Here is a 27,367-nt window from a genome sequence, read left to right on the forward strand (position 1 = left end):
TATTCAGTTATAACAGACGGATTTATATATGTACATATATATATATATATTAATTTTTTTTGTGCTATTTATTATATATTTAGTACATTATTTTTATTTGAAAATTAAAACCATTTACAATTGGTATTTGTCATATTTTATGACTGTTATAATTTTAGTATTTTGTTGTTGTTTTTTTGTTTTGTATTGGATTCCTTATCTATTGCGTTTCACGAATGACACATTCCTCATATGCAACCATTTAAATAAGAAAAACACAACAACAAAAGATGTTTTCTTGAAAAAAATGATTGATTTATTTGCAGACCAGCACTGTGCCTGTGGTCTATGTTACAAATACTGACAGCACGTACAGTATGCATTTCAATTTTTTTTTTTTTAAACAACCATTCCCCGAAACATCCAAATGGTATATTTGTAGGTACGATATAGATGTACAGTACATACATGTGCATAAAAGAGCTCACTCCAAGCATCAGAGGACATACAAGTACAATACAACACGTGGATCGTGATGATTAACAAGCAAGATGTGCATTGAAAAATACAAATGTCAAAAAAAGCATCCAAATGTATAATATCCCAAATTGCATAGATGTCTTTTCCCCCTCAAAATAAAAACCCCCAAACCGAATAAGTCAAGTTCCATCCACACAGCAGAATGAGGTAATCCGCTGAATTCCGGAACCTAAAGAGCAGGCGGCACGTGTCTTCAACAAACAACTCAAGTTGGAATGCCATTATCAACTGCTGCAATGTTTATCGTGAAACAATAAATACAATGAATTATGACTCTGAAGATGGCGAACGTGTTAACCGACATCCGCGCACGAACCCTCTTTTGGGTTGAATTTTCTTGCCTAACGCGAAGCCAAACCTCGCCTTGCGTTCAAGTCCAACTCTAACCCAACCGAACCTTGACGCTGCAGTGTGTAACTGTTTACAAAAAAAAACAACAACCCACAAATGACGCATTTGACCTCGCATTTGTACAACTCTTAACTAAACACATGAGTCAGCATTTGTGTAGCACGACATCATCATCCGCCAATTCCGTCTTCCGAAGACTCCGTCTTTGTCCTCCAGAACAGACTCAAAATGTCGGGAGGCCACCGAAGCTACGTACTGCAGCTTCAACTTAAACTCGCCCTCAATATCCTTTTACACTTTTTGTCTATTTGACAGTCATGCGCTGGATTCAACAAATCAAGACGTTACTCGACAGTCACTCATTACTCGAGTACTTTTTTCACTGACTACTCTCTTCCTTTTAGTCAAGTCATTATTTGGAGGCCTACGTTTACTTGAGTCATATGATTCCAATGTAACAGCACTCGCACATGAGTCCAATTTGCGGTGACCCGACCCACCTCTGCCCTAACCCCAACCCTAAAAACCCTAACCCCAATTTAGTCAATGCCAAGGGTAATTATCGACACTGTTAATGGGTCTTGAGTGAATGAAATGATGTAAAACACTAGGTACACTCTTGCCTTCAGCAAATCAGCAGTTTGACATTGGAGTATAAAAACACATAAAGACATGCACATGTGCGCAACAACGTGATGTATAATCAATAAACACACGAATAACCCAGCAGGCCAAACAACAACACCAACACACAGTTTGGGGCGGAAGGAACGGCGGTCGAGGTGTGTCCGCTAGCACCTTTGGAAACACCGGTAACACCTTCTTTTTGTTGTGTGTGGGTGGGGTTTTTTTTTTTGTGATGTCAAACAAACAACAAGGACAAAGACCGACGAGAGCTTCGAGCGAGATTCGACGCGGCGTCTCGTCTTCGGGATCGACAGTGGCAACGTTTCAAGTAGATTTCAGAACACAAGCAAAAAAAAAAAAAAAAAACAACAACAAAAAAAAAGCGCTCGACGCACAAAAAGTCTTTTTTGTTGTTCATTAAATGTGAGGCACTTGCAAAATGACACAGGAGTGCTAAGGACACACTGACAACACACACACAAAAAAATGTACTATTACTGGAAAAAAAGATCTGATTTTCTGAAAGAATGTTCAATTTTCAGAAAATTCTTTTTTTGTGTAACATTATGAAAAATGACTTCATTCCTAAAAAAATGTTTTTTGTTAGTTCTCTTAAATTTATGACTAGACTTGGTTTTAATTCAAAATATGAAGAGAAAAAAAAAATACTGTGACTTCCTGTTGGAATTTTATTTTGACAACTATTAATTTTGTTGGATTGTGTCTTTTCTCATCAAAATCTGAATTCGTTATCACAAGGCAACATTTTTTGGGGAATATTACAAGAAAAAAAAATCATTCATTTATAGTATTTCCCTTGAACAATGACTTTTTCTCCTATCATTGTAACTTTGTTCATTCTTCTTTTTTTTTCTCGTCAAAATATCATGTAAAAAAATACTATCATCTTTGAGTCAATATATATATTTTTACACAAAATGACAACTTTCTTCCTTTGTGTTTGAAAAGAATGGGTCTTTATTACAATTTTTCCATTTAAAATAATGACTTTGTTCTTGTAAAAGTGTTTTATTAAGTTGGAATATGACAAAAATGTTATGTACTATCTCTTTATCGTAAAAACGTTTTTGAAGCAACATTTTCCTTTTTTTTCTTAGAATTGTGTCTGTCTCTTGAAATTTGGATTTCATTCTCGCAAAGCTCCAATTTAACTACGAGGTCGGAGTATGACAGGAACAAAGGAATCACTTCATATTCAGACTTCCAACTTCATTCTTGAAAAAAAATATATGATTTATTTTCCTTGTTGAATTTTGCTACAGAAAAAAAAATGTCAAATTCCAACTTTTGACTTTTTCCCCCCCTCTGGAGTCCTGATTTTTCTCTTTTTTTCGAAGTCATAATATTCAAAGGAAAAATAAGAGAAGTAATAATGTTTTTTGTTTTGTTTTGTAGAATTGTGTCTTTCGTTTTTTGTGTCATGAGAAACATTTTCTTTTCTTTTCTTTGTTTTCGGTGTGACCTTAGTACTCCCGGGTGCAAACCACCGTTCTGTTTCAGACCTCGGAGCTGTCGCCGAGTCCTTGCGCCATCATCGGCCGGGTGCTCGGCGAGGCGGTGGGCGTGTCCTTCGCGTCCCGCTTGCGTCGCACCAGCGCCGCCGCCGCCGCCGCGACGACCAGGACGGCGAGCAGCACCCCGACCGCGACGCCCACGATCAGCGCCGGCCCGTCGCCCCCGTCGTCGGCGCCGTCCTCGGCGTGGCCGAGCTCACGCGGGACCGCCCCCTCGGGGACGAAGGCGTCGCCCTCGGGGCCGTGGCTCCTCCCGCGCTGGCCGCCGCGGTTCAGCGTGACGTGGAGGATGTTGGTGCCGCGGTTGTTGTCGCCGCCGATTTCCCGGACGTCGGCGGACCTGCGGTGCCGGCCGAGCGCGTGGTACTCCAGGCTGCGCTTGCCGATGCCCCGGTTGGCGTTGTCCCGGGAGCGGACGGTGTAGATGGTGTGGATGTACCACTCTCGGCCCGCGGACACCTGCAACCGCAATGTGGACTTCTCACGTTCGTCTACTTCATGTTTGGCGCCAATATCGGTACTAAAATCGTCTTGGCTTTTAATCGTGGTGAGATATTGCCAGCGAGGCTATTTTTTGAACAGTTGAATCAACTATTTTCCTTGACTTCCGATTTCAAATCTTGTTATGCGTCAATTTCTTGTGTACTGTGCATATAAAAAGTTTACACACACCCTGTTCAAAAAAAACCCAACTGAGAATGAGCTATAAAGATCAGATGGTCTAGTAGGCTTTCCCTGACAATTCCCTCTCATGCTGTGGAAGCTCTCCGCCGTAAGATGTGACGACAAAAACGTCAGGGAAAGCCTACTGAAACAGCTGCACATCATTTGGGGTTCATCAGAGGGGCTTGAAATGTTGACATGAATTTGAATGGAAGGATTGACCATAACCTGGTCAGAAGATTAGGTACACCTGCAAAATCCAACGACGTTAAAGGCCGACAATGCGGATTTCTGCATTTTTTCCCTCATAAAATTCACGAGGAAAACTTGCCTTTTTGAAATGATAAAAAAAATACTCATGGAGCGTCAATTTTACTCTTATAATTTTGTATATTTGAAATCTATTCATGTAATTTTACATACTTTTACATACATTTCAATTATAACATTCCTCTGTAAAATCAAAATTTTGGCTTTGTAATTTATGTCACCATATAACTTTAGTGACATAAATTTTACAGATTTTTCCGAATGGAAAAAAAACCTATTGAATATTGTACTTTTTAAGTATTTTTGCATATCAAATCTGGACTTTTTCTTCAGAAAATTACTACATTATCTTTGTTTTTTTTCTCATAAATTTAGGACGATATATTTTCTCTCATCAAATCCCACCTTTAATAACAACATTTTACTTATTTTTTTTCCTTCTAAAATTAGACCTTTTTTTTTTTTTTCTTTTCTCCTCGGTACATATATTGCCCTCATCAAATGATAAATATCCGATCATTTTGCGAATGCAATATTCCAACTTTCTCGGAAGGCTTCGATCTATTTTCTTTGCCCGTTAAAATGCTGCGCGGGCGCGTGTCGCGACCTGGAAGAGGGCGGCGGAATCCATGCTGAATCCGTCCGACCCAGGCTGTCTGACCAGAGCGAAAGCGGCCGGGTCGTCCACTGCCAGGACGGCGCCGAAGGCCACGTTCCCAAAAGATCTGGCCTGGCCTTCGGGCTGGGCTTTGTCCTTGTGACCACACAAGATGAAGGAGAACAGAACTTTTCAGAATGTTCGGAAACAATAAGCGTCAGGGCACTTTCCGGTGACGAGTTGACATCTTTCCAGCGGACTTACGATAATTTTGAATCTGTAGAGGAGCGACGGCGCGTCGGCCAGGCAGCCGAACTCAAAGCGATCGGGGTCGTACTTGGGCACGTAGCCGTCGGCGCCCGTGCACAGGAAAACCTTCTCGATGTTGCAGATGAAAGAGTCGCCCAGGTTCTGCACCGGGTCCACCATGACGCGCCCGTAGAGCGTGTCGCCTGCGCGGGCGTTAAATCAAAGTTCGTGAAGTCCAAAACATTCCGGCCGCCTTTTAGATGCTTCGCAGGACGGCACCTAGCGAGAAAGCCGTGTCGCCGTTCTGGCCGAAGCCCGTGGAGCCGTCGGAGAGCCACAGAGTCTTTTTGGAGAGCAGGATCATCTCCGTGTTCAGACTGAACTCTGCGGCCACCGGATCGCTCACCTTCAACGACACGCCAAAAAACAAACGAGGGTCAGGGTTAGCATTCTTTCAGATCCCTTGCGCAAGTATACTGCATATACTGCTAAAAAAAAAAAAAAAGCATTCGAGCATTACGTCAAACTTGTTTCAAAATGGCGTCAAGCCGGTGTGAATATTGAAGACAATTGTTGAATTGATCAGTAACATTTCAGCTGTTACTTTACTTGAGGATCATTCAAATATTGGATAATTAGTATTTGTATTTTTTTTTTTTAAATGAAATGCATTTACACGTTAGAAAAGCAACTGTATGTGTCCGCGACGTTTTCTTATAGCCATGCAAGAAAAACCTCATCATTTGAACTCGTAATTTATAATTGAAAAAATTAGACGAGAACAGAGCTGTGATATATCGCTAAAATGTTTTCATTGAATTTATTTCATTCATTCAAAATATTGCCATGACATTACAGGTCGAAATGTTTTTGTTTTCTGAAAATAAAATTGTCACATTGTGAGCATCAACAAAATTAGATTATATTAGGAGAAAATGTTGACTTGACTTTTCGCGTCGTGAGAGAAGACGATAAACAAGAGCCGCACTCATTTGCATTCTTTTCAGGGGTAAATAAACAAATTGCCGTTCTAAGCAAAACACGAAACCGCCGCTGTCTTATAATTGGTCAAATTCAGATGTTTTCATCTTGCACTTTATTAAGGCAAACTCATTTTCCATGACACCATTTAATTTGGTTGTTAAGTGTTGTTAATAGTTTAAAAAAAAAAAATTAAATTCACTATTTTGCTTTGATTGAAATGAACCGACACACCTGAAGACGATTTTTCGTCTCCTTTACAAGGTGCTCGCGCGTACCTGCTGAAATCGGATGTCCAGGTCAAAGGTGACGGGCTCTCTCGGGTGGCACACGGGCGGGACGGCGAACTCCAGGCTGGGCGGCGACGTGCACGGCAGCAGCTTCGCCGTGTACGTGCCGGAGTAGTCGCGTACCTGAATGCGGGCACGCGGTGGCAACTTTTGAGTCGCCGGGAACCAAACCGAAAAAAACCAATTGACAGGAAGCGCAGACGTTTCCTCACGGCAAAGTCCGAGACGAAGGTCCACTGTTGGATGGGCTGGTTGTAGGTGGGCTCGCTGCGCACCAGGCTGAGGTTGAACGTCACACCGGGGTGGTCGGCGCACATGACCATGGAGGTGAGCGCGGAGGCTGACCAAAAGGCACAAGACTCATTTCTCAAGCGTTTCCAGAAATCGGCTGACTCCACGCAAGACCGAGGTCGAGCAGTTCTCAAGCATTTTTCAGAACGTTCGAGGGGTCGGGCGGACACGCCTACGTTCGCCGGTCGTGAGCGCAACTTACCGGGATGCGCGGAGACAAACAGGCCTCTAAATCGGGCTTCGGTGCGGAAGTTGACCACCAGGCGTCCCTGCTCGTTAATGCGCATGCTGGTCGGGTAGAGCGCGCCTGCGAACGCAAAGGCGGGAGGGAACACGCGCAGCTCTTCCTCATCTACGCAAAACAGCCAACGGTCAACCGCTTACCTTGGAGCTCCGCCTCCGGCGGGCTGCCGACGCCGTCCCTCCACAAGATGGCGGTGTCGTACACGAAGGTGAGCCTCAGCTCCGACTGCAGGTCAAAATGCTGCCAGCCGCCGGCGCCCGCCGGCGAGTGGAACACGTAGGACACGTGGAGCGGCACGCGCAGTGTCACGTAGGACTGCACCAGGTTCAGGACCTGCCAAGCAAAAACAACACGTATTTATTTACACTTACATGCATGTTATGGCGACAGCGAGGAAAATGCTACATTATAGTGAACCGGAAATAGGTTCGCTAGCTGCTAATAGGTCAAAGTCTGCGATATAGAGAGACCATATACATTTATTTTTGTTTTGTACCCCTTCCACATGCTTTAAACGCACGGAAACTGGTTAAAACACACTTCGTTATTAAAACACTCTTGAAAGGCGAAGGAAATGCACATTTGTTTTGAGGGCAAGAATATGTTTGTTGTATTTGTCCCCGCGAGTCGAAACATGGCAGATGCTCCATTAATGCTCCCTTTGTGGGAAAAGAATTCAACAGATAAATTCATTGATTGGCAACGATGGCAGGGGGCAGCCAATCCATTTTGATATTTACAAGAAATGCTCATTTTTACACCGACACTTATTTATACTTGCGTCTGAAATTGCCTCGCTAAAAATAAGGAAATGTTTCGAGACAATACAGTTTGCTATGCACAATTTCATTTTAAGACACAAAAACGGTTAATTATGGAAAGAACTAAATCAACTGGTATTCCGTTGTTACGTAAAATGTCTTTATTTTCCTCATTTCTAATGATAATTTCTCTTTAATCAAGCAAAAATATAATTGATCTAAATAATAATAATAATAATAATAATAATTATTATTATTATTCAGTAGTACACAGTACTCCGGTCAAATATTCGATAGCTGCAGCCCTAATAATAATAATAATAATAATAATATTAATACAATAATCAGACTGGGAAATGTTTCACATAGCAAAGCACGACATCACAGTTACGTGAACAAGTGGCGCTGGAGTTTTTAAAGCTGCCGGCAAAACTACGAGCTCCTCAATCGCAGCCGTCGGCAACACATTGCGAGCATCCGGTCGTCCGAATTGAACAACGGGCAGCCGCGAACACGTTCAACAAAGTGTTGTGCCACTTGCAATGTCGTACACCCAATTGATGCGTTTCAGTGTTTTCAAAAATGGAGAAAAAGTATTTAAGAAAAATGGCTAAAACATTTTTGGGGAAAAATAGAAAAAAGATTTGGAATTTGAAATCACCTCTCCCGCACACGGCATATCAACCATTCCGTTTGGCTGCAGGTCAACTTGGACCCATTTTTATTTACTTACTTTTTAAAAAAATTTTTTTTTTTTTACAAACAATAAAAAGATATTTTAGAAAATGAGTCAAACTTCAGCTGGCCCTTGATTTTTCATTTTTGGAAATCATTGAAACATATTTAAATTAAAAAAAAAAAGTACATCTCTCAACCTTTCTGCTAAGTTGTGGGTCAAATCGACCCCATTTTAAAGTTCGGAAAAATGTAGAAACATCATTTTAAAAATGACAAACTAGGATGCATTACTTCTGGTATTTCCTCATTCTTGAAACAAACTTTTTGGAATTTGTACAAACCTCCAGATTCTTGGTATATTAGCCCTCCTGTTATGTTGTGGGCCAAATGAATAAATCAAACTTCTGTTGGCCTTCGGTTGATTATTTCCTGAACTTACTTTTTTTCCTCCCAATACATTGAAATGAGCACATCTCCTATGCTGTGGGTCAAATACTACTGTCAAGCAAATCTTAAAAGAAAGAGAATTTCGCAAAATGTTGCCTTAGATGTGAACACATAACGGGAAATGTCATAGACTGGGCTAACGATCATAGTCTTTATCCTCTGCAAAAAGAAATATTACTGCAGATGATGGAATCACTTACAGTAGTTGGAAAACTCTTCTCCCTTTATGTGTGCATGACTGTATTATACTGCCCCCAGTGGCCAAGTCACACACAGCACAAGGAGCAGCAATGAATTCATCAAGATTGCACAGAAAGTTGAATTCTTTACGTTCTATGTAATGATGTCATTTTATGTTTATGTTTTGTGTCAATTGTTTGCGGATTTTCGCTTTTTTACAGTTGCGCCCTGTCCACTGATTGCACGTTATTCGTTGATTTTCAGACCTTGATGTCTTTATGTAAAAGCGTCAAAATATTCTCCTGGTATTTCTCACTTTACCCTTTTAATAAATAGTTTTTTTCTTTTGATGTGTGCTTTGTTTGATCATTTCTTTATTTTCTAGTCAACCTTGGCTCTTTTGTCAATGCACGCGCCTTGATCCAACTACTCCATTCCATGTTTACGGGTGAGTGCAAATATTCCTGGCAATGAACTGCAACGCCACGAGTGCTGCATTGGAAATATGTTCAAAAGTTCAAAATGTGACAAATTTGGCCCGACTTGTTCGGTCGGACACGTGCGGCTCTAAAACCGACGTATCTGCACCTTTCTGACCTGCCGCTCACGCGCCCGCCTGCCCGCCCGGGCTCGGGCGAGCCTCCAGGCGCCCGCTGTGCGCTGAGCATCACGTGTTCATATTAATCCTCCTGACACGACCCGCTGGGCCTTAATGGATTCCCGCGGTCCCGCTAAGCAGTGACATGACACTCGGAGCGGGCCATTAGCCCTCCCGGCCTCTCGGGGCAGCACTTGCAAATCAAAGGCCACGGCTTCTCTCTCGACTTCCGTCATGGCGTTTGCGGGTGACATTTTGTCACAGGTGTGTAAAAAATAATGATCGGTTGGGTTGTTTACGAGCGATTTAGCAAAACATAAGCGCTAGCGTTCTCGATAACGTCAGCTCGAAAGCCCGCTCTCCATTTCAGCATGTAAAGAGCACGTCCGTGCCACTCATCCAAAGCCAGCTAATTAGCAATTCCCTCAATGATCACGTTAACGATCACGTCTATTTTTGAATCAGCTAACCTGTTGAAATATAAATAGCGCCCGATGTTCAGGCTCCCTGCCAAGCAGTTGACCAATTGTGACGTCTTCTTTTCAACTGACGCTTAATACGTTCAAACTACGGCAGTAGAGAAGAAGGCCAAAATGATCTTTCATGCCTTTCCTCCTGTTTTCTCAATCGCTCCGCCTCGGTCAAATGACACGGAAAGGTTTGTTTACGACTATTCTGCCACCTGGAAGTACATCTGATGTCAACGTTTATTTTAGGACTTGGGAATCGTTTGCCTAAAACTTATGAAAGACTCGACTTGACTTTGATTTGGTATTCATGAGACTCGACCGAGAACTGAACTGCACTTGACGAGTCTTGCCTGTTTACATTTGCAAATCTGCATTTTCAAGACGCTGCGCCGATTGTTTAGCTTTTGAAAGGACGGTTCTCTTTTGTGTGTGTGTGTGGTGCACACAGACCTGGCCAGAAGAGTTTTGTGTACTTGTCCCGCGTATTACAGATTGTACACGAATGTTTTAGCATTCAAAGTCAATTTCCCCCTTGGATTCTTCCCGATCGTTATCCTTAAAAAGAGAATGGAAACGTGCACTTTTTTTTGCGACTCGACGTCAACCGTGACATTTAACTTCACCCGTCACGATAAAACCGGCAGAGCCACGTAAACTATGTTCATTTCACAGTTTTTAGCTCATGGATAGGTGGTAAAACATCAAGCAAGCTTCATGTCAGTTATGCATTTAATTGAGAAGACAGCTAACTAACATAAGTAGGAGATACTGAGGACAAAGTAGCTAATGTGGGACTATATGTTGTGACTGAGCACATTTGCATGAATACTATATATTCCTTTGTTTAACTAATTGAGAAGAGTTTTTTTTTTTTTTAATTACCAAAGTAATGAATGACCTGCCTCAACTTGCTTGGCTTTTTGCCACCGTAAATCGGGGCTTGCTTCAAAGACTTGAAACTAACTCATGACGAGCTCAGAGTGATTTACTCCCCCCTCTGCATCCTTGCACATTTTAGTCCACCGGAGAGACCAGAGGCAACCTCAGCCGCTCTACTCGGGGGGATTAATAATTCAAGTAGCACCGTGGCAGATTTTATTTATGGTATTGATAAAGGCTTCTAAACAAGCAACCTGCAGCCAGTGATGTAAAGACTTAATCTATCGGCCTTTTAATTTATGGGTGTTATCTCAGCAGAAAATTGACTGCGTACATTATACGTGGTCGTGTTCCGTCTCGACCGGGCTGTGTTGATCAAAGACAATATCAGCTACAACAGCATTCCGTTCGGATATTGTATGCTACTGTAATGCAATCTCGTGAGATTCAAGTCAAGAGTTGTGTCTTTAGAAGGGTAAATATGACTGCATGTTGGTAAATTCCACCGACACGCCTTCCCATGAGGAAGCAGAGTGTGGGTTCTCTGGGGTCGAGGTCGCCGAGGTGGTTAAAAAGCTCCTCGGTGGCAAAGCTACGGGGGTGGATGAGATTCGCCCTGATTTCCTCAAGGCTCTGGACGTTGTGAGGCTGTCCTGGTTGACACGCCTCTGCAACATCACGTGACATCGGGGGACAGTGCCTCTGGATTGGCAGGCTGGGGTGGTGGTCCGACTTTTTAAGAAGGGGGACCGTAGGGTGTGTTCCAACTACAGGGGGATCACACTCCTCAGCCTCCCTGGTAAGGTCTATTCAGGGGTGCTGGAGAGGAGGGTCCGTCGGGAAGTCGAATCTCAGATTCAGGAGGAGCAGTGTGGTTTTCGTCCTGGCCGTGGAAAAAGTGGACCAGCTCTATACCCTCGGCAGGGTCCTCGAGGGTGCATGGGAGTTCGCCCAACCAGTCTACATGTGTTTTGTGGACTTGGAGAAGGCATTCGACCGTGTCCCTCGTGGAGTCCTGTGGGGGGTGCTTCGGGAGTATCGGGTACAGAACCCCCTGATACGAGCTGTTCGGTCTCCGTACGACCGGTGTCAGAGTTTGGTCCGCATTGCCACCAGTAAGTCGGACTCGTTTCCGGTGAGGGTTGGACTCCGCCGAGGCCGCCCTTTGTCACCGATCCTGTTCATAACTTTTATGGACAGAATTTCTAGGCGCAGCCGAGGCCTAGAGGGCCTCAGAATTACAACTCTGCTTTTTGCAGATGATGTGGTTCTGTTGGCTTCATCAAGCCGTGATCTTTAACTCTCGCCGGAGCGGTTCGCAGCCGAGTGTGAAGCGGCCGGGATGAGAATCGGCACCTCCAAATCTGAGACCGTGGTCCTCGGTCGGAAAAGGGTGGCGTGCCCTCTCCGGGTCGGGGATGAGATCCTGCCCCGAGTGGAGGAGTTCAAGTATCTTGGGGTCTTGTTCACGTGTGAGGGAAGAATGGAACGGGAGATCGACAGGCGGATCGGTGCGGCGTCTGCAGTGATGCGGACTTTGTATCGATCCGTTGTTGTAAAGAAGGAGCTAAGACGAAAGGCGAAGCTCTCAATTTACCAGTCGATCTACGTTCCTACCCTCACCTACGGTCACGAGCTGTGGGTCCATGGATGGATATTTTTCTCCATTTTTAATTAAAAAATGTTTGTTTGTTTTTTACATAAAAACAAGATTTTTTTTTAAAAGAATAAAATCCAATTCCCATGCCTACTCTACAGTTTCAGGTTTGGCCTTATTTCCTGGTCCTAACGTAACACTGACCCGAACCCTAAACACACCCACAAATCGAATCGAACCACAACCCACACCCTAACGTCCATTCTCAACCAGTAGTGGTACACAGGCTTATTCTAGTATTATGTGGAAAAAAAAAATCACTGCCAAAATACTGTTCATTTGTATTTCACTTTTTAGTAGAACACATCTTTAAAACCTATACATTTTCAAACTTTTAGGTCTAATTTTTTCCGAAACTCTGATGTTCAACATTTTAATTGAATAATGTGTGTACTTTTTCCAATGTGCAGTGTAAATTTAGGAATAAAACCTCTGTCGAGTGTTTCATTAAAACTTGGGCTCCTGAATCTTACTGTTGGTCTTAATGGTGGTACTTGGTGTAAAAAGTTGGATAAACACTACCCTAATTTAACTTTGCCCCGACCCTAAACCACTAATCCTAACACTACCCCAACCCTAATCCTAACCTAACCCAAACCTACATCCTCCAATTAACTACGGAACTTTAAATCTCTCTTGAAATCTTCTCGTCTTTGTTGAGCGCGAGGCGGCGAGGTGTCCAGGTGGTGGGGGAGTGGCGGCGCGTCAAGCTTGTGAAAAAGGAGGTGATTTTTTTCAAATTCTTTCTTACTTTACGAGCTTACAAAACTTCCAAGACAGACAAGACAAAATAAGCACTGCTGGCGGGAGATGATGGACGCGTGTGGGCTTTGTCATCACTGCAGATGTGAAACGAGATTATGGATGGATGGGTCCTCTGCAGGCTGTTTACTTTGAGGTCTTAAAAAGAAGACTCACATCAGCGTGTGTGCTTCTAATAGACAACCCCAATTCCAATGATGTTGGGACGTTGTGTTAAACCTATATTTAATTGAATACACTACAAAGACAAGATATTTCATGTTCAAACTGTCCATCCATCCATCCATTTTCAACACCGCTTATCCTGGTCAGGGTCGCGGGACGCTGGAGCCTATCCCAGCTGACTTCGGGCGAAAGGCGGACTACACCCTGAACTGGTCGCCAGTCAGTCGCAGGGCACATATAGACACGGACAACCATTCGCACTCACATTCACACCGTCACTGAGTGGGAACTGAACCCACGCTGCCTGCACCAAAGTCAGGCGAGTGTACCACTACACCATCAGTGACTATGTTCAAACTGATAAACTTTATTTTTTTTTTGAGCAAATAATCATGAACTTAGAATTTTCCAAAAAACACGTTCCAAAAAACGCTGGGACAGGTGGCACAAAAGACTGAGAAAGTTGAGGAATGCTCACCAAACATCTGTTGGGAACATCCCACAGGTGAGCAGGCTCATTGGGAACAGGTGGGTGCCATGATTGGGTAGAAAAGGAGCTTCCCTGAATTGCTCAGTCATTCACGAGCAAAGATGGGGCGAGGTTCACCTCTTTGTGAACAAGTGCGTGGGAAAATAGTCCAACAGTTTAAGGACAATGTTCCTCAACGTACAATTGCAAGGAATTTAGGGATTTCATCATCTACGGTCCATAATATCATCAAAAGGTTCAGAGAATCTGGAGAAATCACTGCATGTAAGCGGCGATGCCGAAAACCAACATTGAATGCCCGTGACCTTCGAATATCAGGAACACTTCAGAAAACCAACGTCAGTAAATACAGTTCGGCGCTACAGCCGTAAGTGCAACTTGAAACTCTACTATGCAAAGCAAAAGCAATTTATCAACAACACCCAGAAACGCCTCTGGCTTCTCTGAGCCCGAGCTCATCTCAGATGGACCGATGCAGAGTGGAAAAGTGTTCTGTAGTCCGACGAGTCCACATTTCAAAGTGTTTTTGGAAATTGTGGACGTCGTGTCCTCCGGGCCAAAGAGGAAAAGAACCAGCCGGACTGTTATGAACGCAACGTTCAAAAGCCAGCATCTGTGATGGTATGGGGCTGTGTTAGTGCCAATGGCATGGGTAACTTACACATCTGAGAAGGCACCATTAATGCTGAAAGGTACACAGAGGTTTTGGAGCAACATATGCTGCCATCCAAGCAACGTCTTTTTCACGGACGCCGCTGCTTATTTCAGCAAGACAATGCCAAACCACATTCTGCACGTGTTACAACAGCGTGGCTTCCTCGTAAAAGAGTGCGGGTACTAGACTGGCCTGCCTGCAGTCCCGATCTGACTCGCATTGAAAATGTGTGGCGTATTATGAAGCGTAAAACACGACAACTGAAATCCCGGACTGTTGAACAGCTGAAGCTGTACATCGAGCAAGAATGGGAAAAAATTCCACCTAAAAAACTTCAACAATTAGTGTCCTCAGTTCCCAAACGTTTATTGAATGTTGTTAAAAGAAAAGGTGATGTAACGCAGTGGTAAACATGACCCTGTCCCAGCTTTTTTGCAGCCATAAAATTCTAAGTTAATGATTATTTGCTAAAAACAAAAAAGTTTATCAGTTTGAATATTAAAGATCTTGTCTTTGTAGTGTATTCAATTAAATATAGGTTGAACGTGATTTGCAAATCATTGTATTCTGTTTTTGTGTATGTTTAACACAACACCTTAACTCCATTGGAATTGGGGTTGTACTTGGAAATGATTTAGGGTGCACTCGCACTTGGCCATTTGACTTTGGTTTATTTCTATAGCGCAAGGTGGCTGTTAATGTAAAAAACGGGTTGCATTAAACATGTCACGTAGCTCATGTGCCGATCCGTGACCAAGCATAAGTGCGGGCATTTTTGACTGTGGATTTTTTCTTGCCGTTCTTTTTATTTCTATTTTACACGATGACTATGATCTTGAATTCGTGGGAAACGGCACGATCGCATTGCAACATCTGCATGCTGTTACAGTGTCTCTTTTCTGATGAACTCTTAAGCCTAATACTGTATTTTGATAGTAGTCATGACCACGGTACTTGAGAAGGCAGTCAAGTATTTGAGAACAACTGGCCTCGTACGAATACGCCCAAACACGACTTTTTAAACCGAAGACCCGTCACGACTGAGTCAACATTCCAGCTGCCTGATCCCCTCACTGCTTAAGTCTCGAGATGACAAAAAGGGATCAAAGGTGAGCCTGGGGAGCCGGGGGGTGTGACGGCTTACCTGTCCATCAGTGCCGATGCTTCCGCCGCAGTCACTGAGCAGCTCGGACATGTCGTAGTAGCTGGTGAACTCCCACAAACACGCCTCCAGGTTAAGGTTGCGGTAGAAGCGCAGCGTGGCGGCGCCCCTCAACGCGGCGCTGTACTGGTAGGGCGCCGTCTCGCCGATCACTTCCGGGTTCTTGGTGGCGTCGGTGAGGAAGCCGTGGCGCGTCTTGACTTCGGAGTAGTCCAGCAGGTTGGAGCAGCGGTGGTTGCCCACGCGGGTGCCGTCCGGGCTGAGGGTGAGCTCAAAGTTCGACAAGGCGCGACTGGACACCACGGGTAGCATACCTGGACGGGTTAGGGGCAACAGTCGCTGGAGTTAGTTCGGTCTTATAGAATACATATTATATCAAATTGACCTTTTAAGGTTTTATTTCCAAATAGTTGGGTCTCCGTAGTGCCTGCCCACCCATTAAGTGTAAAATCCATCAACCAAGTATATCTTTGTCAGCTACCTGTTTCTGAAAATGTGTCTGCGTCTGTCTGTCTGTCTGGGTATTATTTTCTATGCTGTAATGAATCAACAAATAAATGAAATTAGCCAGTGGCGGGTGTGTGCAAGCGTCATTCATTTTCAGTCTGGAGAACATCTCAGATTCTCCAAAAGTCTTCAGTAACAACACAAAAAGTCACTAGATTTATTTATTATTATTTTTTTTTTGCTAGTCACCTTTTGTGCAAAATTGTCATTAGAGTGGTCAGAAAAGTTGGTAAATCATTCGATTGGCAAGACCGAGTAGCCCTTGCTTTGCCCGAGCTTAGCCCCTTGGTGCCATGACGACCAGGGTAACAAAAGAACCGCTCCTCCCAAAACCAAGTGATTTCCACGAGGGTTGTAGTAGTAGCAGCAGTAGCAGTAGTGGTAATAGAACATATAGTAAGAGCATCGCTTTCGTGGCTTTACCATCAATATGAGGCATGGTGACAGTCAGCTTGATGAGATTGGGATGGTCGGGGTCCTCGGCTCCGGTATAACGCAGCTTGGCGGAGAAAGGCTCGGCTCCCACCGTGCCCGCCACGCGGGGCTGGCACATGCCTGCCGCCCGGCCGTAGACATACATCGTATGTTTAGTTAGCCCACGGAAAAAAGAAATATCCACCACGGAGAAATGGTTTTGAGCTGCCGGAGCAGCGACAGCAGCTGCTCATCGTGCGGTGGCATTTCCAAAACAAACAAGAGCGCTCGCTGAAATCATACTGAAATCGAGAAGTCAACAACAACCGCGGTGAAATTCCTAAGAGGAAGGTAAAAGTCAATCCACGTCCACAATTTTCTCTTGTGATATCAAATGTAATTACATCCCATATAAGCACAGCAGATTCGGCATGCCGAACATGTTTGATGGGATTTTGCATTGGAAATTCCAGGTTAGACATATGAAGATAACAAATAGGACACGATTTGAAAGAGTATTTTTTCGGTTTGTAATTTCAAATGCTGATTTTCACCTTCGGTTAACAGTAGGGATTTATTCATTATATTTATACAAACACTAATGGGAACACAAAATCAACCCGAAATCAACACAGATTCTCTTTTTTTAATTCGGCTTTCTAATATTCATTTCAATGTTTTCGGACAAACTATAGGCAACGTTTCATTTATGAAAAAAGTAATAGATATGTTTTGCCAAGTATAAACTAGATTTTTTGGGAACACCATGGCGAACTGCAACATACATTTATTTTTGTCTATAAACAATATGGTTCATTTTTATGACACCATTAATGTATGGATTCCAACCAAAGACGTATAGACTGTTTTAAAATGATGCCATCCATATTTGGATTTTATTGAATATTTTTTATGAGATCATCAAAGTATGGATTGTAATCCAAAACTAACAGTAAGACGATAACATTGTCCTGCTATCAACAATACAACAAGACTTTTCAATTTGGTTTGTCACGATGCCATCAATGTGTGGTTTTCCGATTTAAAAAAAAAATAATGGGGCAGCTCGATTTTTCTCATGTAGAAGAATAAGGATTTGTATTTATTTGATTTTTTTTAATCGTGCCATCATTGCCTGGCTTCTCTTTCCTACAAAAGTCATGGGAAATTCCTTCGAAGAACACCAAATGAAAGACGACCACTGTCGACTGACACAACGAACAAAACAAAAGAAGGCATCGCACTCACCCTCGTCCGTACTGATGGTCACCACGGGGCTGCTGAGCTCCAGCCCCTCGTCGCCGTCCGAGTTGACGGCCCTGGCGGCGCATTGCACCCTGGAGCCGGCCTGGAAGTAGACCGAGTCCAGCGTGATGAGCTTGGACGAGGTGAAGAAGGTGTCGAAGTCTACTTCTCGCATCGGGCCGGTGACGCCGTCCGGGCCCTTAGGGGCGCTGACGAGCCAGCGGTAGCGCGTCAGAGTGTTGTTGATGTTCTCGCTCACGCAGATGGAGCCCGTTTTGTCGTAGTCCGGGTACTTGAGGTTGCACGCCTGCGGCGGGGAGGGGAGGGGAGATGAAACCTCAAAACACTGTTGCTCGGGGGGCTCAAATGGACTTTTTCACCATGTCACACATACTTCCAGGTGGCAAGAGACGGCACGATCTCGGATGGTAAACAAACCCTTCTTTGTCATTTGAACGAGAGAGAGTGAGTGACAAAACAGGGTAAATGGCTTGAATGACAATTTTAACTTTCTTCTCTACTGCCACAGTTTCCATGTGTCAAGTGAAGCGATGTCACAGGAGGTAAACTGCTTCCAAGCAAGAAGGAGAAGGAACCGATCCATTTCTTTTTTGTTTGTTCTCATGAACACGGAATCATTTTAAGAAATGTGTGTCCACACACAGACACACACGCACAAATGAAATGCTGTAGTATATCTGCCAGGCTTGTAAGTGGCGCTGCAGCGCTGCCGCAAGAAGTCACCGAAAACAGAGACTAAGACGCCCGCGCGACGTGAACATACTTTGAAAAAAAGGTGGGGAATGCAAAGCGAACACCTCTGTGTGTACGTGATTCATTGCAGCTGCCCTTTCTTAAGATGGTTTTGGACTCCCACGTGTTGCCGGATCATCAATAATTATCATCAAGTTTGCTACGTCCAGCCATTAGATGAGAAAAAAATCCCAATTTGGAATCTGACTAGCTATTCTGCCCTTTCTGCATTTCAGTTCGTAGCCTAATTCCTTGCACTATTGCTTCGGACCCTGGATGTGGATCTCGCCGACCCTTCGCAACCAGGAGGCTTTCCTTCCAGCCACATCTATCCTCCAAAATTATTTTGCACTGTAACCTGCAGTTGTCCAATCATATCTGCATCTGGGGTCTCCTCACAGTCGGAACCCTAACACAGGTAAGTTGATTCAAAAGTAGACCTGGTGGAAATTTAGACATTGGTAACATGATCCTTCAAGGACTCGCTAATTAATTGACTTTCCTGTTGCTTGGCAAAGACATGCTCTTTGGAGGCCAAAATGGATACCGCGCTGCCGCCTGCCAGCAGGGTAGCCGTTATGTTTTGCTAAATGAATCGAAGCCAACCCAACCAAACATTTTGGGCATACTGTGCCTGTGAGAAAATGCCTTCGACCAACCGGATGATGGAGGCTGGTTCCCTTTCGAAGTGCCTCTCGGCACGCCTCTACGCATTCTTGCCATCTTGTCTGTTCAACTATTTACAACATCCACTCGATTTAGCCACACGTTCCGCTGGATTAATTTGAACATATTTTGAAAGAAATGATTAAAAAAAACAAAAAACATGTTGGGGTATATCACAAACACAGCAAACAGTTCAATTGCTTTTCTGCCACCTGGAAGTACGCATTACAAACATGACAAAGTCTATTAGATTAGTGTGGACCGAGACATACGGTGACACAAACGACCGGGTAGCCGGCCGCGGGGAAAGAATCTCTGTGCTTGTCCACGTCGTCGTAATGAAGCAAAGAAAGCACCCTGGGCACCGAGGGGAAGGTAACATCTGCCATGCTGTTGGTCTCCTCGATGTAGATGATGGCTTTGGTCAGCTGGTGATTGACAATGAAAGGCAGGGACAATAAAAAATGAATTCGACATGCGATGCCATTGACGATTTCTGCCGCTGCTCACAATCACTTCCGCATAAACACTATCGTGACCGAGAACAGTTTGCCATTCACTTCTGCTTTAGTAGCATGTATTATTCATGTGTACAAAGACACCCCTGCGCTCATTCTGCTCACTCCCGTTGCCTGATGCCGGGGAATTAGGCTTCACCGCAGTCTTTTCGGCGTTAAATAATGAACACAACACAAAACCTTGACCCTCTACCTGTGTCTCTGCCACCATGTTCTCATCCGGTTTCAGGTGCACGGTGAAGGCCTCCCTCATCTCTCTGACGCCGTCGTATAAAACCTCCAGCTCCGCATAGTGCTCCGTGTCCCCTTCCCTGAACACGAGCTCTGAGGAGAAAAAACACATCCATGAAGGATCTCTTCACTGGTTGTCGACGCACCCAAATCCTCCAGGCGCTCACCCTCAGATATGGGATGGTAGTCCTCGCCCGAGGTGGCGGATCCATCTTTGGTGTGGACTCGGACGACCGACACCTTGGAGGAGTCCCCCACGCGCAGCACGGGGATTCTCACCACAGATACTTGGCCGCGTTCCTTGGGTTCGTTCACGCTGAATTTGGTCTCGCCAAACTTAATGACGGCCTCTGAGAAAGTCCACCACCGTGAGTAGTTAACGTATTGAGCAATAGGTTGCCATAGTGATAGATTGATGGTTGCATGGGGGCAAAATATCATCATACTTACTGTCAGCATCATCTTTTATTCTAATGAGCGTTTCGTTTTGACGTCCGATGGAAGCGCCGAAGGGCGAATCGCTTTTTGGGCTTCCAAGCACGAGACGCAGCTCCTCCTCTTCCTCGTGCTCCGTGTCGTCCACCAACTCCAGGACACAAGGCTTCTCCACCTCACCTGAGAATGCACAGAAGCACTTTTCTTCATTCATATTATTTGCGCCTTATTGGAAGAATTTTTTTGCACACATAGTTACAGAAATGAATACCTCAGTCCGAAGAGAAGATGAATAATGATTCGTTTTTTGGTATCGGTGCAGCTAATGTTGTGAGTGTCTATGTCACGCTGCAGTACGCCACCTGGTAAGAAAGTGATGACGGAGGCGTCGGTGTTGGGCCGCTCGTTGAAGTCCATCATGACCTGGGCCGTCCCTTGCCTGCTGTAGCAGCGCACGGTGGACTTGTGGCCGATGTCGCCGCTACGGTACATGGTCGCCGAAACCCGCCCCGACTTCTCGTGGCCCACATAGAGAGCGTCACGGAACTGCACCTTTGGCACTGGACCCGATTCAAGACACGGCGTGAGCGCGTGAATAAATAACGATCCGTTTATGATCCATAACCAAAGAACTCCTCTCACGGTCTGACACGGAGTCGTTGATGAGGATGCCGGCCTTGCCGGGTTCCCCGAGGACCCCGTTGACGGGCATCTGCAGCACCAGCTCAAACGTCTCGGGGCCCTCCAGCACCGGCTGGCCCAGGTCGTCCAGGATGGTCACGCGGAACGTCTGCATGGCGACGCCCGGCGCGAAGTCCAGATTCCGGCTGATCCCCACGTAATCCGCTCCGGCTGTCGGGCGCAAAGAATGCGGGTAAGACACGATTGACAGGACAGGATGCTCATGTACAGCGAGCCAGCCCCCGTTCTTCGCAGAGGATAGAGACGCCAAATAAAAAAACATTGCAACTTATTAAAATACACTTTTTCAACACATTTGAAACATATTTGAACATACAGAATTTCCAGAAAATACGGTACGTTTAAGTGTATGAGTTAAGACACATGGATGTGCCTTTAAGAGGCGGGGCCTGGCGGGGCGGGGTGTGACTTCGTGAGTCTGCGCAATGAGCCGTGGCCGACAGCAGCCCCTGCGTGTGTCTGCCCGTTGTCTTTGTGCTCTACTGTTCTGTCAGCATTCAAGAAACAGGTGAAAAATGCGATTGCCGCCATATACGGACGGCAGCCGATTCCACTTGACACGTGTGTCCCGCCCAAACAAAATCTGTGATACTGTGTAGTGCGGGCGCAATTGATGAACCGCGCGACACTGAATTATATGCTACATTCATAGCGTTATAATTCATTCATAAATGTCAGGCAGAGGGCAAGTTGAAAGAAAATGTACATTCCATGCATACCGCATTTCAGTCAGGTCGAAGCGTCTGTCTAGTTGAGAATCTTTCATTGATTGGAGAATTGACTCAATCTGCTCCAAATGTGTCAACGAGAAATGAGTTTTAGCAGTTTGCTTATTCTGTCAGGGGTTACCAACACGGTGCTCTCCACTGCTCTAAAAATGGGACATTGGGATTTCCTCGGAATGTTGTCGTAATCGTTTGAAAATGTTAGACGCTCAGAGAGTTATAGAATGTGGCTATTGATCTGTTTCCTACCTCGTCAAATCACTGTTGATAATTATTGTGTCGTCACATAAATGAATATAACGAATGAATAATAATAACATGGTAGTTTGAGCACATTTGCTATTTCACAAGTGTGTATCAAACTGGTAGTCCTTCGTATTAATCAGTACCCAAGAAGTAGCTCTCAATAATGTTGAAAACCCTTTTTTTTCACATTGTAGAATTTCCGGGCTTTCCCACTAATACGAATAACATATCCATACGTTTAAGGGCTATAGCGCCACCTGCTGCTTGCTGTGGCCTGCAAATATTCGAATCATTTCACGGTCACTTTGAAGAGCGAGTTCAGATCCGCCCACAGGCTTTCCTCATGTACTTAGAACCCGAGAGCGTGCAAGTGAGAGTTTGCATACAATTCGATGGAGTGCGCGCGAGAGGAGGCAGCGGGAACGGCGGCACGGTTGGAATAACAGCCTGAAGAGATACGATAATAGAGGCGGCGAGGAACGCTCCAAGAGATAGCGACCCAAGGTTTTAAGTCCAAGCACCGCGTTCTCATTCAAGTCGGCGTTATTGTCGCCAAAGGGCGCACGTGCTCAAAGATAAAGACGAGGCCCTCAGCTTTTGTTGACATTCCACAGGTCAGCCACCCCGCATATCCAGCCTCAAAACCACCTCGGACACAAAGGCCGACAACTCGAGCCTATTATGTGCCTGTAGTTTACATTTCTCTTAGCACTAATGCGCTGCAGCTAAAACCTGCGAGGACACGTACCCTGCGCCGAGACCGGATCCGTCTTTCGGGAGCGCACCGTGACGGCGCCGGCTTTGGACAGGTCGCTTCCCGTCCTCCACACCTGCACCTCCACGAAGCCGGCGCTCTCGTCCACGTGGTGGTTGGTGTTGCCAAAGTAGAAGACGGGGGCTGCAACAACAACAACAAAAAATAATAAAATAAAAATTAAAAAAAAAAAGGACCGACACACATATCAAAACTCAATGCGTACTGTAATCTTCTCTTGGCGCCCGGACAACTGCGTCTGAATCCGGTAAAAACAGCAGCATGCCGCGTGAGAATAATGATGCTTATTACAGGAGAAATTGCAGCACTTTTAAACATGACTGTCTTGCATCCTGGAATGATGTTTTTAGGGGGTTTACATCACAATATTTCATGCTTGTAACATAAAATATGACATTACATACTGTTGAGGTCATTTCCAAAAAAAAAAATCTTTCCCCTTCCAAACGGTATTGTGGCGTACTCTGGTTCTGTCTGCAACTGTTCTACTGACACTGACACAAAGCACAAAACCCCAAGTGCTCCATTCTCGTTACGAAATGCACACATGCATCACCGTGACGACAAATTGGAGGAAGCCGCCCGTGAGCTGCGCCGCGAAAGACGCGGCAATAAACACAATGAAATGAATGGTGACAGCCACGGGCAGAGTTGTTGTTTCCATGACAATGGCACTGAGCACCTTAGAGCGGCTACTTCACCGGCGGCGCTGTGTGTGTGTGTGTGTGTGTGTGTGCGTGCGTGTGTGTGTGCGCGCGCAATGAGTGAGACTGAATGAGGGGGTGATGGGCGGTTGGCTGCGGGAGGAGAGAGCGTGTTAGAGGGAAGCGAAGGAAATGAAGAGATAATCATTTTGCCAAACATGGGCGATTACTGTCAGGAGGAAGCAGTCACAGATCGGATTGCACGCTTCGTTGAAGCTAGTTGCGGGTTTCCAACGGCACACGGCACAAGACACTCGGTTCATGTTGCACTTAGCTTGGTTTTTTTAATGATTGTTTCATAGTTGAAGTGTTTTTTTTAGACAAATATTTACTGTAATTACGACTTAATTACTGTTTTAGTGCCCTTGCTACCGAATAAATGACTGTCGCTATTGATGTTGGATAGCGGTGTGCACTAACGCTAATCGAGTGTGAATATCTAATCGGTCACGCGGCAGACGATACAGGGCGTCCTCTATAAGTTTATTATCATGAAAACAAATGAAATCATGAACACTAGAATTGAAAAATCTTTTCGGGAACTGAAATAAAAATGAAAAATGAGGTAAAAAGGCAACTTGAACTGCACGATCTGCTCACAAAACTAACAACTAAGTGAAAATGTCCTTAGTTTTCAGCTTTGTCAAATGAATACATACATAAGATTTTTGGCTCCGTGTGAAATAAATGTATTTTAGCTATGCCCCTTTTTATTTTTGATTTGTGGTGTTCCTCTCTCCTAACTCAATAGAATATTTTATGACACAATATTTATTATGACCTTTTCGAATTCCACAAATGACACAAACCAATACCCTAAAACTATCTATCTATCCATCAAAAAGTAATTACTGTACAATTACCTGAATTCGACGAACAAAAAGTCACAACGAAATAAACACGAGAACTAACGAAAAATCCCAAACTATTATTACCTTGGTCCTCGGTTTACGACAGTCCGGACGTACGACATTTACAGCTACCGTCATACTTACTCTTCTCCATTTGATTGTTTTACATTTATGGCCTAGCATTGCTTTGCATCCAAATATTCACAGTACTGTAATTATGACTTCACTGCAGCGTTTGCGTAGGTTAGCGATAGACTCCGGTGCATTCCGACTTCTGTACAAATTTGTGTTCCTCTGATGCAAACCGAGGTCAAGCTGCTAAGCCCAATACGGAAAAGTTGTCAATAATTGAAAAAAAAAGAGCTGATTTTCACACTTGTGAGACGTACATAAAAATATGTAAATAGGTCTTAAAAATGATTTAAAGGGGGACATCTTATAGAACATTGACGTTTCAATTGTTGGTATACAAAGAGCGTGGGGTCTAAGCCAGCGGTGGCTTTGCGCAAGCGTCTGGAGGAACGTCTTCACAAGTCTCCAATAGCATCACAAAAAGTCGGTCGTTATGTTGCTAGTCACTTTCCAAAAAAAAAAAAAAAAAGATGATGATAGAGGGCTTGGAAATACAGCGACAAAGAGGCTAGTTCATGTCCATCTATGAAAACTTCTAAGAAGTAGTGGTGACATTCAAGGTAAGTTCTTGGCATTTCCACATTTAAATATTACCATCTGCTCTGCTGACGTGATCCCCAAAAGTGCGCGCAAAAGGACAAAAAGAGTTGCGCGAGCGTCTGTCCTCGCACGCTTGGCAGGACAATGAGCTCCGCATCGAGAGTTCTGACAGGTGCCAGATTGCAGAGAAACCGAACAAAGATGTTTTTGGCTCCCTGCATCCGCTCGCCAACACCGGGGAGTAATCAGATCATGTAGCAGACTGAGGCTGGCTTATCGGCGGCAACGACGACGGAGAGCTTCAAAGACTTACAACTCATTAGGTGAAAGGTAAACCTGCGAAACCTCTCAAGTTACCTACGTGCGAGGGCGGATTAGCTGCATTTGGACCCCACGCGAGTCGGTGCAATGATGCAAGAAGCCTTCATTAATTCTAAAAACGTCTTCATTTTCCTCAGTTGCGAGACAGCACGAAAGCTTCCTCTTTCAAATGTTGTTGTTTGTTCCCAAAGAAAGTGGAGAGTTTTTCAGTCATCTGATTAACAAGGCAGACTGATGCTGTCACTCCAGATCACAAACATACAATTGTTGACTCGGAAGAAAGCGCACGTGAGGAACCTTGGGCAATCAGCTACATGCAAGGGCAGATTACAGAAGCAAATCTTCCGACCAACACTCTGACACTAAACGCTGGGCCGCCTCCGGATCACAAACGTACAGTTGTTTACAGGGAGCGCATAAGAATGACCGCAGGCTATGAACCACATGCTGCTGCACCAAATCTTGGGACAAAAGACGTCATTATCTGATCACACATTGCAGCCTGTTTTTTTACAAATGACTATTTCCGATGAACTTCTGGGGTATAGTTTTCTTTCAAGTTTGACTATTTATGCTAATGTGACATTGTCACAGGAAATAATTCTCCTGCCGCAAATAAGGGAGAAGCAGGCTTGCATTCATCGCCCGGAGGGGTTGGGGAAGGCGGCTGCTGACTGGCTGCCGACTGGCGGCTTGAATCCACTTGAACTTTGCGTGACAGCCCCGCAGTGCTAAGTGGCTCCTCTAACGGTGAGAGTCTGTTGAACCCCAACAGAAGCTCCCCTGCCCATTCTGTGCTCCGCTAAGCTTGCTTCGCCAATGCAAACTCTTGACGACAATGAGGCACTTGAGTGTATAAAGGCAAAGCCCCAGCACGCAGTGTCTCATTGATAAAACTATTTGTTAATTTTTCCCAATCTCGAATTTGCACCACCTTTTCAACTGTTCATACTGACGACACTTCTCTGAATGTGTAGCAAGTTCGGTTGTATTCATAGTTTGTCTTAGGATCAATCGGTGTTTGTCTGAACTCTCTTGCGAGTCTTTGTTCGCGCGTTGCTCACAACAAAGGGTGAGCGAGTTTTGTGCGAAACCCGGCTTGTGGGTTCAGTCTTTTGAGTTTTGTGAGTCTTGTGAGGTTTATTAAAACAAAGGGCGAAAGACTTGTAATTGGTCTTGCGAGTCATTGTCTTCACTGAGTCTTTGCTTTTCTTTGAATTAAAACAAAGTAAGGTCGATTGAATTTGTTTTCTGTTTATCACATTCACTGCCATTGACGGTTTCAGAAGTCAAATATCCATGTTAACTGGGAAGGCTGGCAGTGAATGAGTTTGAAGCGCTTTGGACATCTGCTTACAAAATGAAGGGGAATCCAGGTGAAGAATAATAACAGTGTACAATTCTTTCCCATCCAGAACCTCCTGCAAACACACAGACAAACACACTGTCTTCATAACAAGTCATAATCATACCTTTCGAAACCGGAGCAGAATTTACTGCCAAGCGGACCATAAATTGCACAGGTAGCGTCTTGTTCTATGAGCGTTTTGACAGCAGCTAAACACACTTCCCGGATGCAGAGACGATATCAAACAGTAATTACCTCAGCAAGAAAGGGCAAGTCTGCAGAGAAACCGCTCTAAGGACGCTAGGACTGCAGATGGCCCGTCTGCGGCTGAGATTTTAACACTTATTCCCAGGATGGCTGTCCGTCCGAGTGGGAGATTCACGCAAGCTAACGTTTTTGAGGCTGCCAATCGCAGCAGTCGGCTGGACGGGTCAGAATGTGATGAGCTACTAAGGTGCCGCGCAAGGTGAACTGAGCAAAACACAGTGAAGATGGACAGGATGAATTACGTGTTGGGGCCACACTGACAAGACAAAATTAACATAATTAACAATGAAAAAACATTATGAGAGAATCTATTCATCTTAAATTGGTTTATTAAGACAAAGTAAGGGGGATTGCCTTTTGTCCTCACTGTCTTGTGAGTCTTTTTTTGTTGGTTTATTAAAACAAGGCATCATCACTGAGTGTTTGCTCATCAGTTTATTAAAACAAAGTACGGTCAATCGACTT

At 44.5% G+C, this 27,367-nt stretch overlaps 1 protein-coding gene across 1 annotated transcript in view; it reads right to left on the reverse strand.

Annotated features, from left to right (window-relative positions):
- Positions 1 to 272: 272 nt before the first annotated feature.
- frem2b (FRAS1 related extracellular matrix 2b) overlaps positions 273 to 27,367 on the reverse strand; it is a 77,107-nt gene continuing 50,012 nt past the window's right edge. The window contains exons 7-24 of the mRNA XM_061782340.1: positions 22,713 to 22,862; positions 20,934 to 21,143; positions 20,654 to 20,851; positions 20,307 to 20,471; positions 20,024 to 20,206; positions 19,819 to 19,949; positions 19,380 to 19,535; positions 17,692 to 17,995; positions 16,453 to 16,584; positions 15,505 to 15,836; positions 6,759 to 6,951; positions 6,577 to 6,681; positions 6,296 to 6,423; positions 6,072 to 6,206; positions 5,092 to 5,218; positions 4,828 to 5,015; positions 4,573 to 4,719; positions 273 to 3,491 (exon numbers count right to left, since the gene is read on the reverse strand). Of these exons, the coding sequence (XP_061638324.1) occupies positions 3,015 to 3,491; positions 4,573 to 4,719; positions 4,828 to 5,015; positions 5,092 to 5,218; positions 6,072 to 6,206; positions 6,296 to 6,423; positions 6,577 to 6,681; positions 6,759 to 6,951; positions 15,505 to 15,836; positions 16,453 to 16,584; positions 17,692 to 17,995; positions 19,380 to 19,535; positions 19,819 to 19,949; positions 20,024 to 20,206; positions 20,307 to 20,471; positions 20,654 to 20,851; positions 20,934 to 21,143; positions 22,713 to 22,862 (3,461 nt within the window). The 3' untranslated portion in view covers positions 273 to 3,014. The remainder of the gene's footprint in view (positions 3,492 to 4,572; positions 4,720 to 4,827; positions 5,016 to 5,091; positions 5,219 to 6,071; positions 6,207 to 6,295; positions 6,424 to 6,576; positions 6,682 to 6,758; positions 6,952 to 15,504; positions 15,837 to 16,452; positions 16,585 to 17,691; positions 17,996 to 19,379; positions 19,536 to 19,818; positions 19,950 to 20,023; positions 20,207 to 20,306; positions 20,472 to 20,653; positions 20,852 to 20,933; positions 21,144 to 22,712; positions 22,863 to 27,367) is intronic.

Source organism: Phyllopteryx taeniolatus, chromosome 8 (genome assembly GCF_024500385.1).
Source record: "Phyllopteryx taeniolatus isolate TA_2022b chromosome 8, UOR_Ptae_1.2, whole genome shotgun sequence".
In the NCBI taxonomy this organism is placed as follows: domain Eukaryota; kingdom Metazoa; phylum Chordata; class Actinopteri; order Syngnathiformes; family Syngnathidae; genus Phyllopteryx; species Phyllopteryx taeniolatus.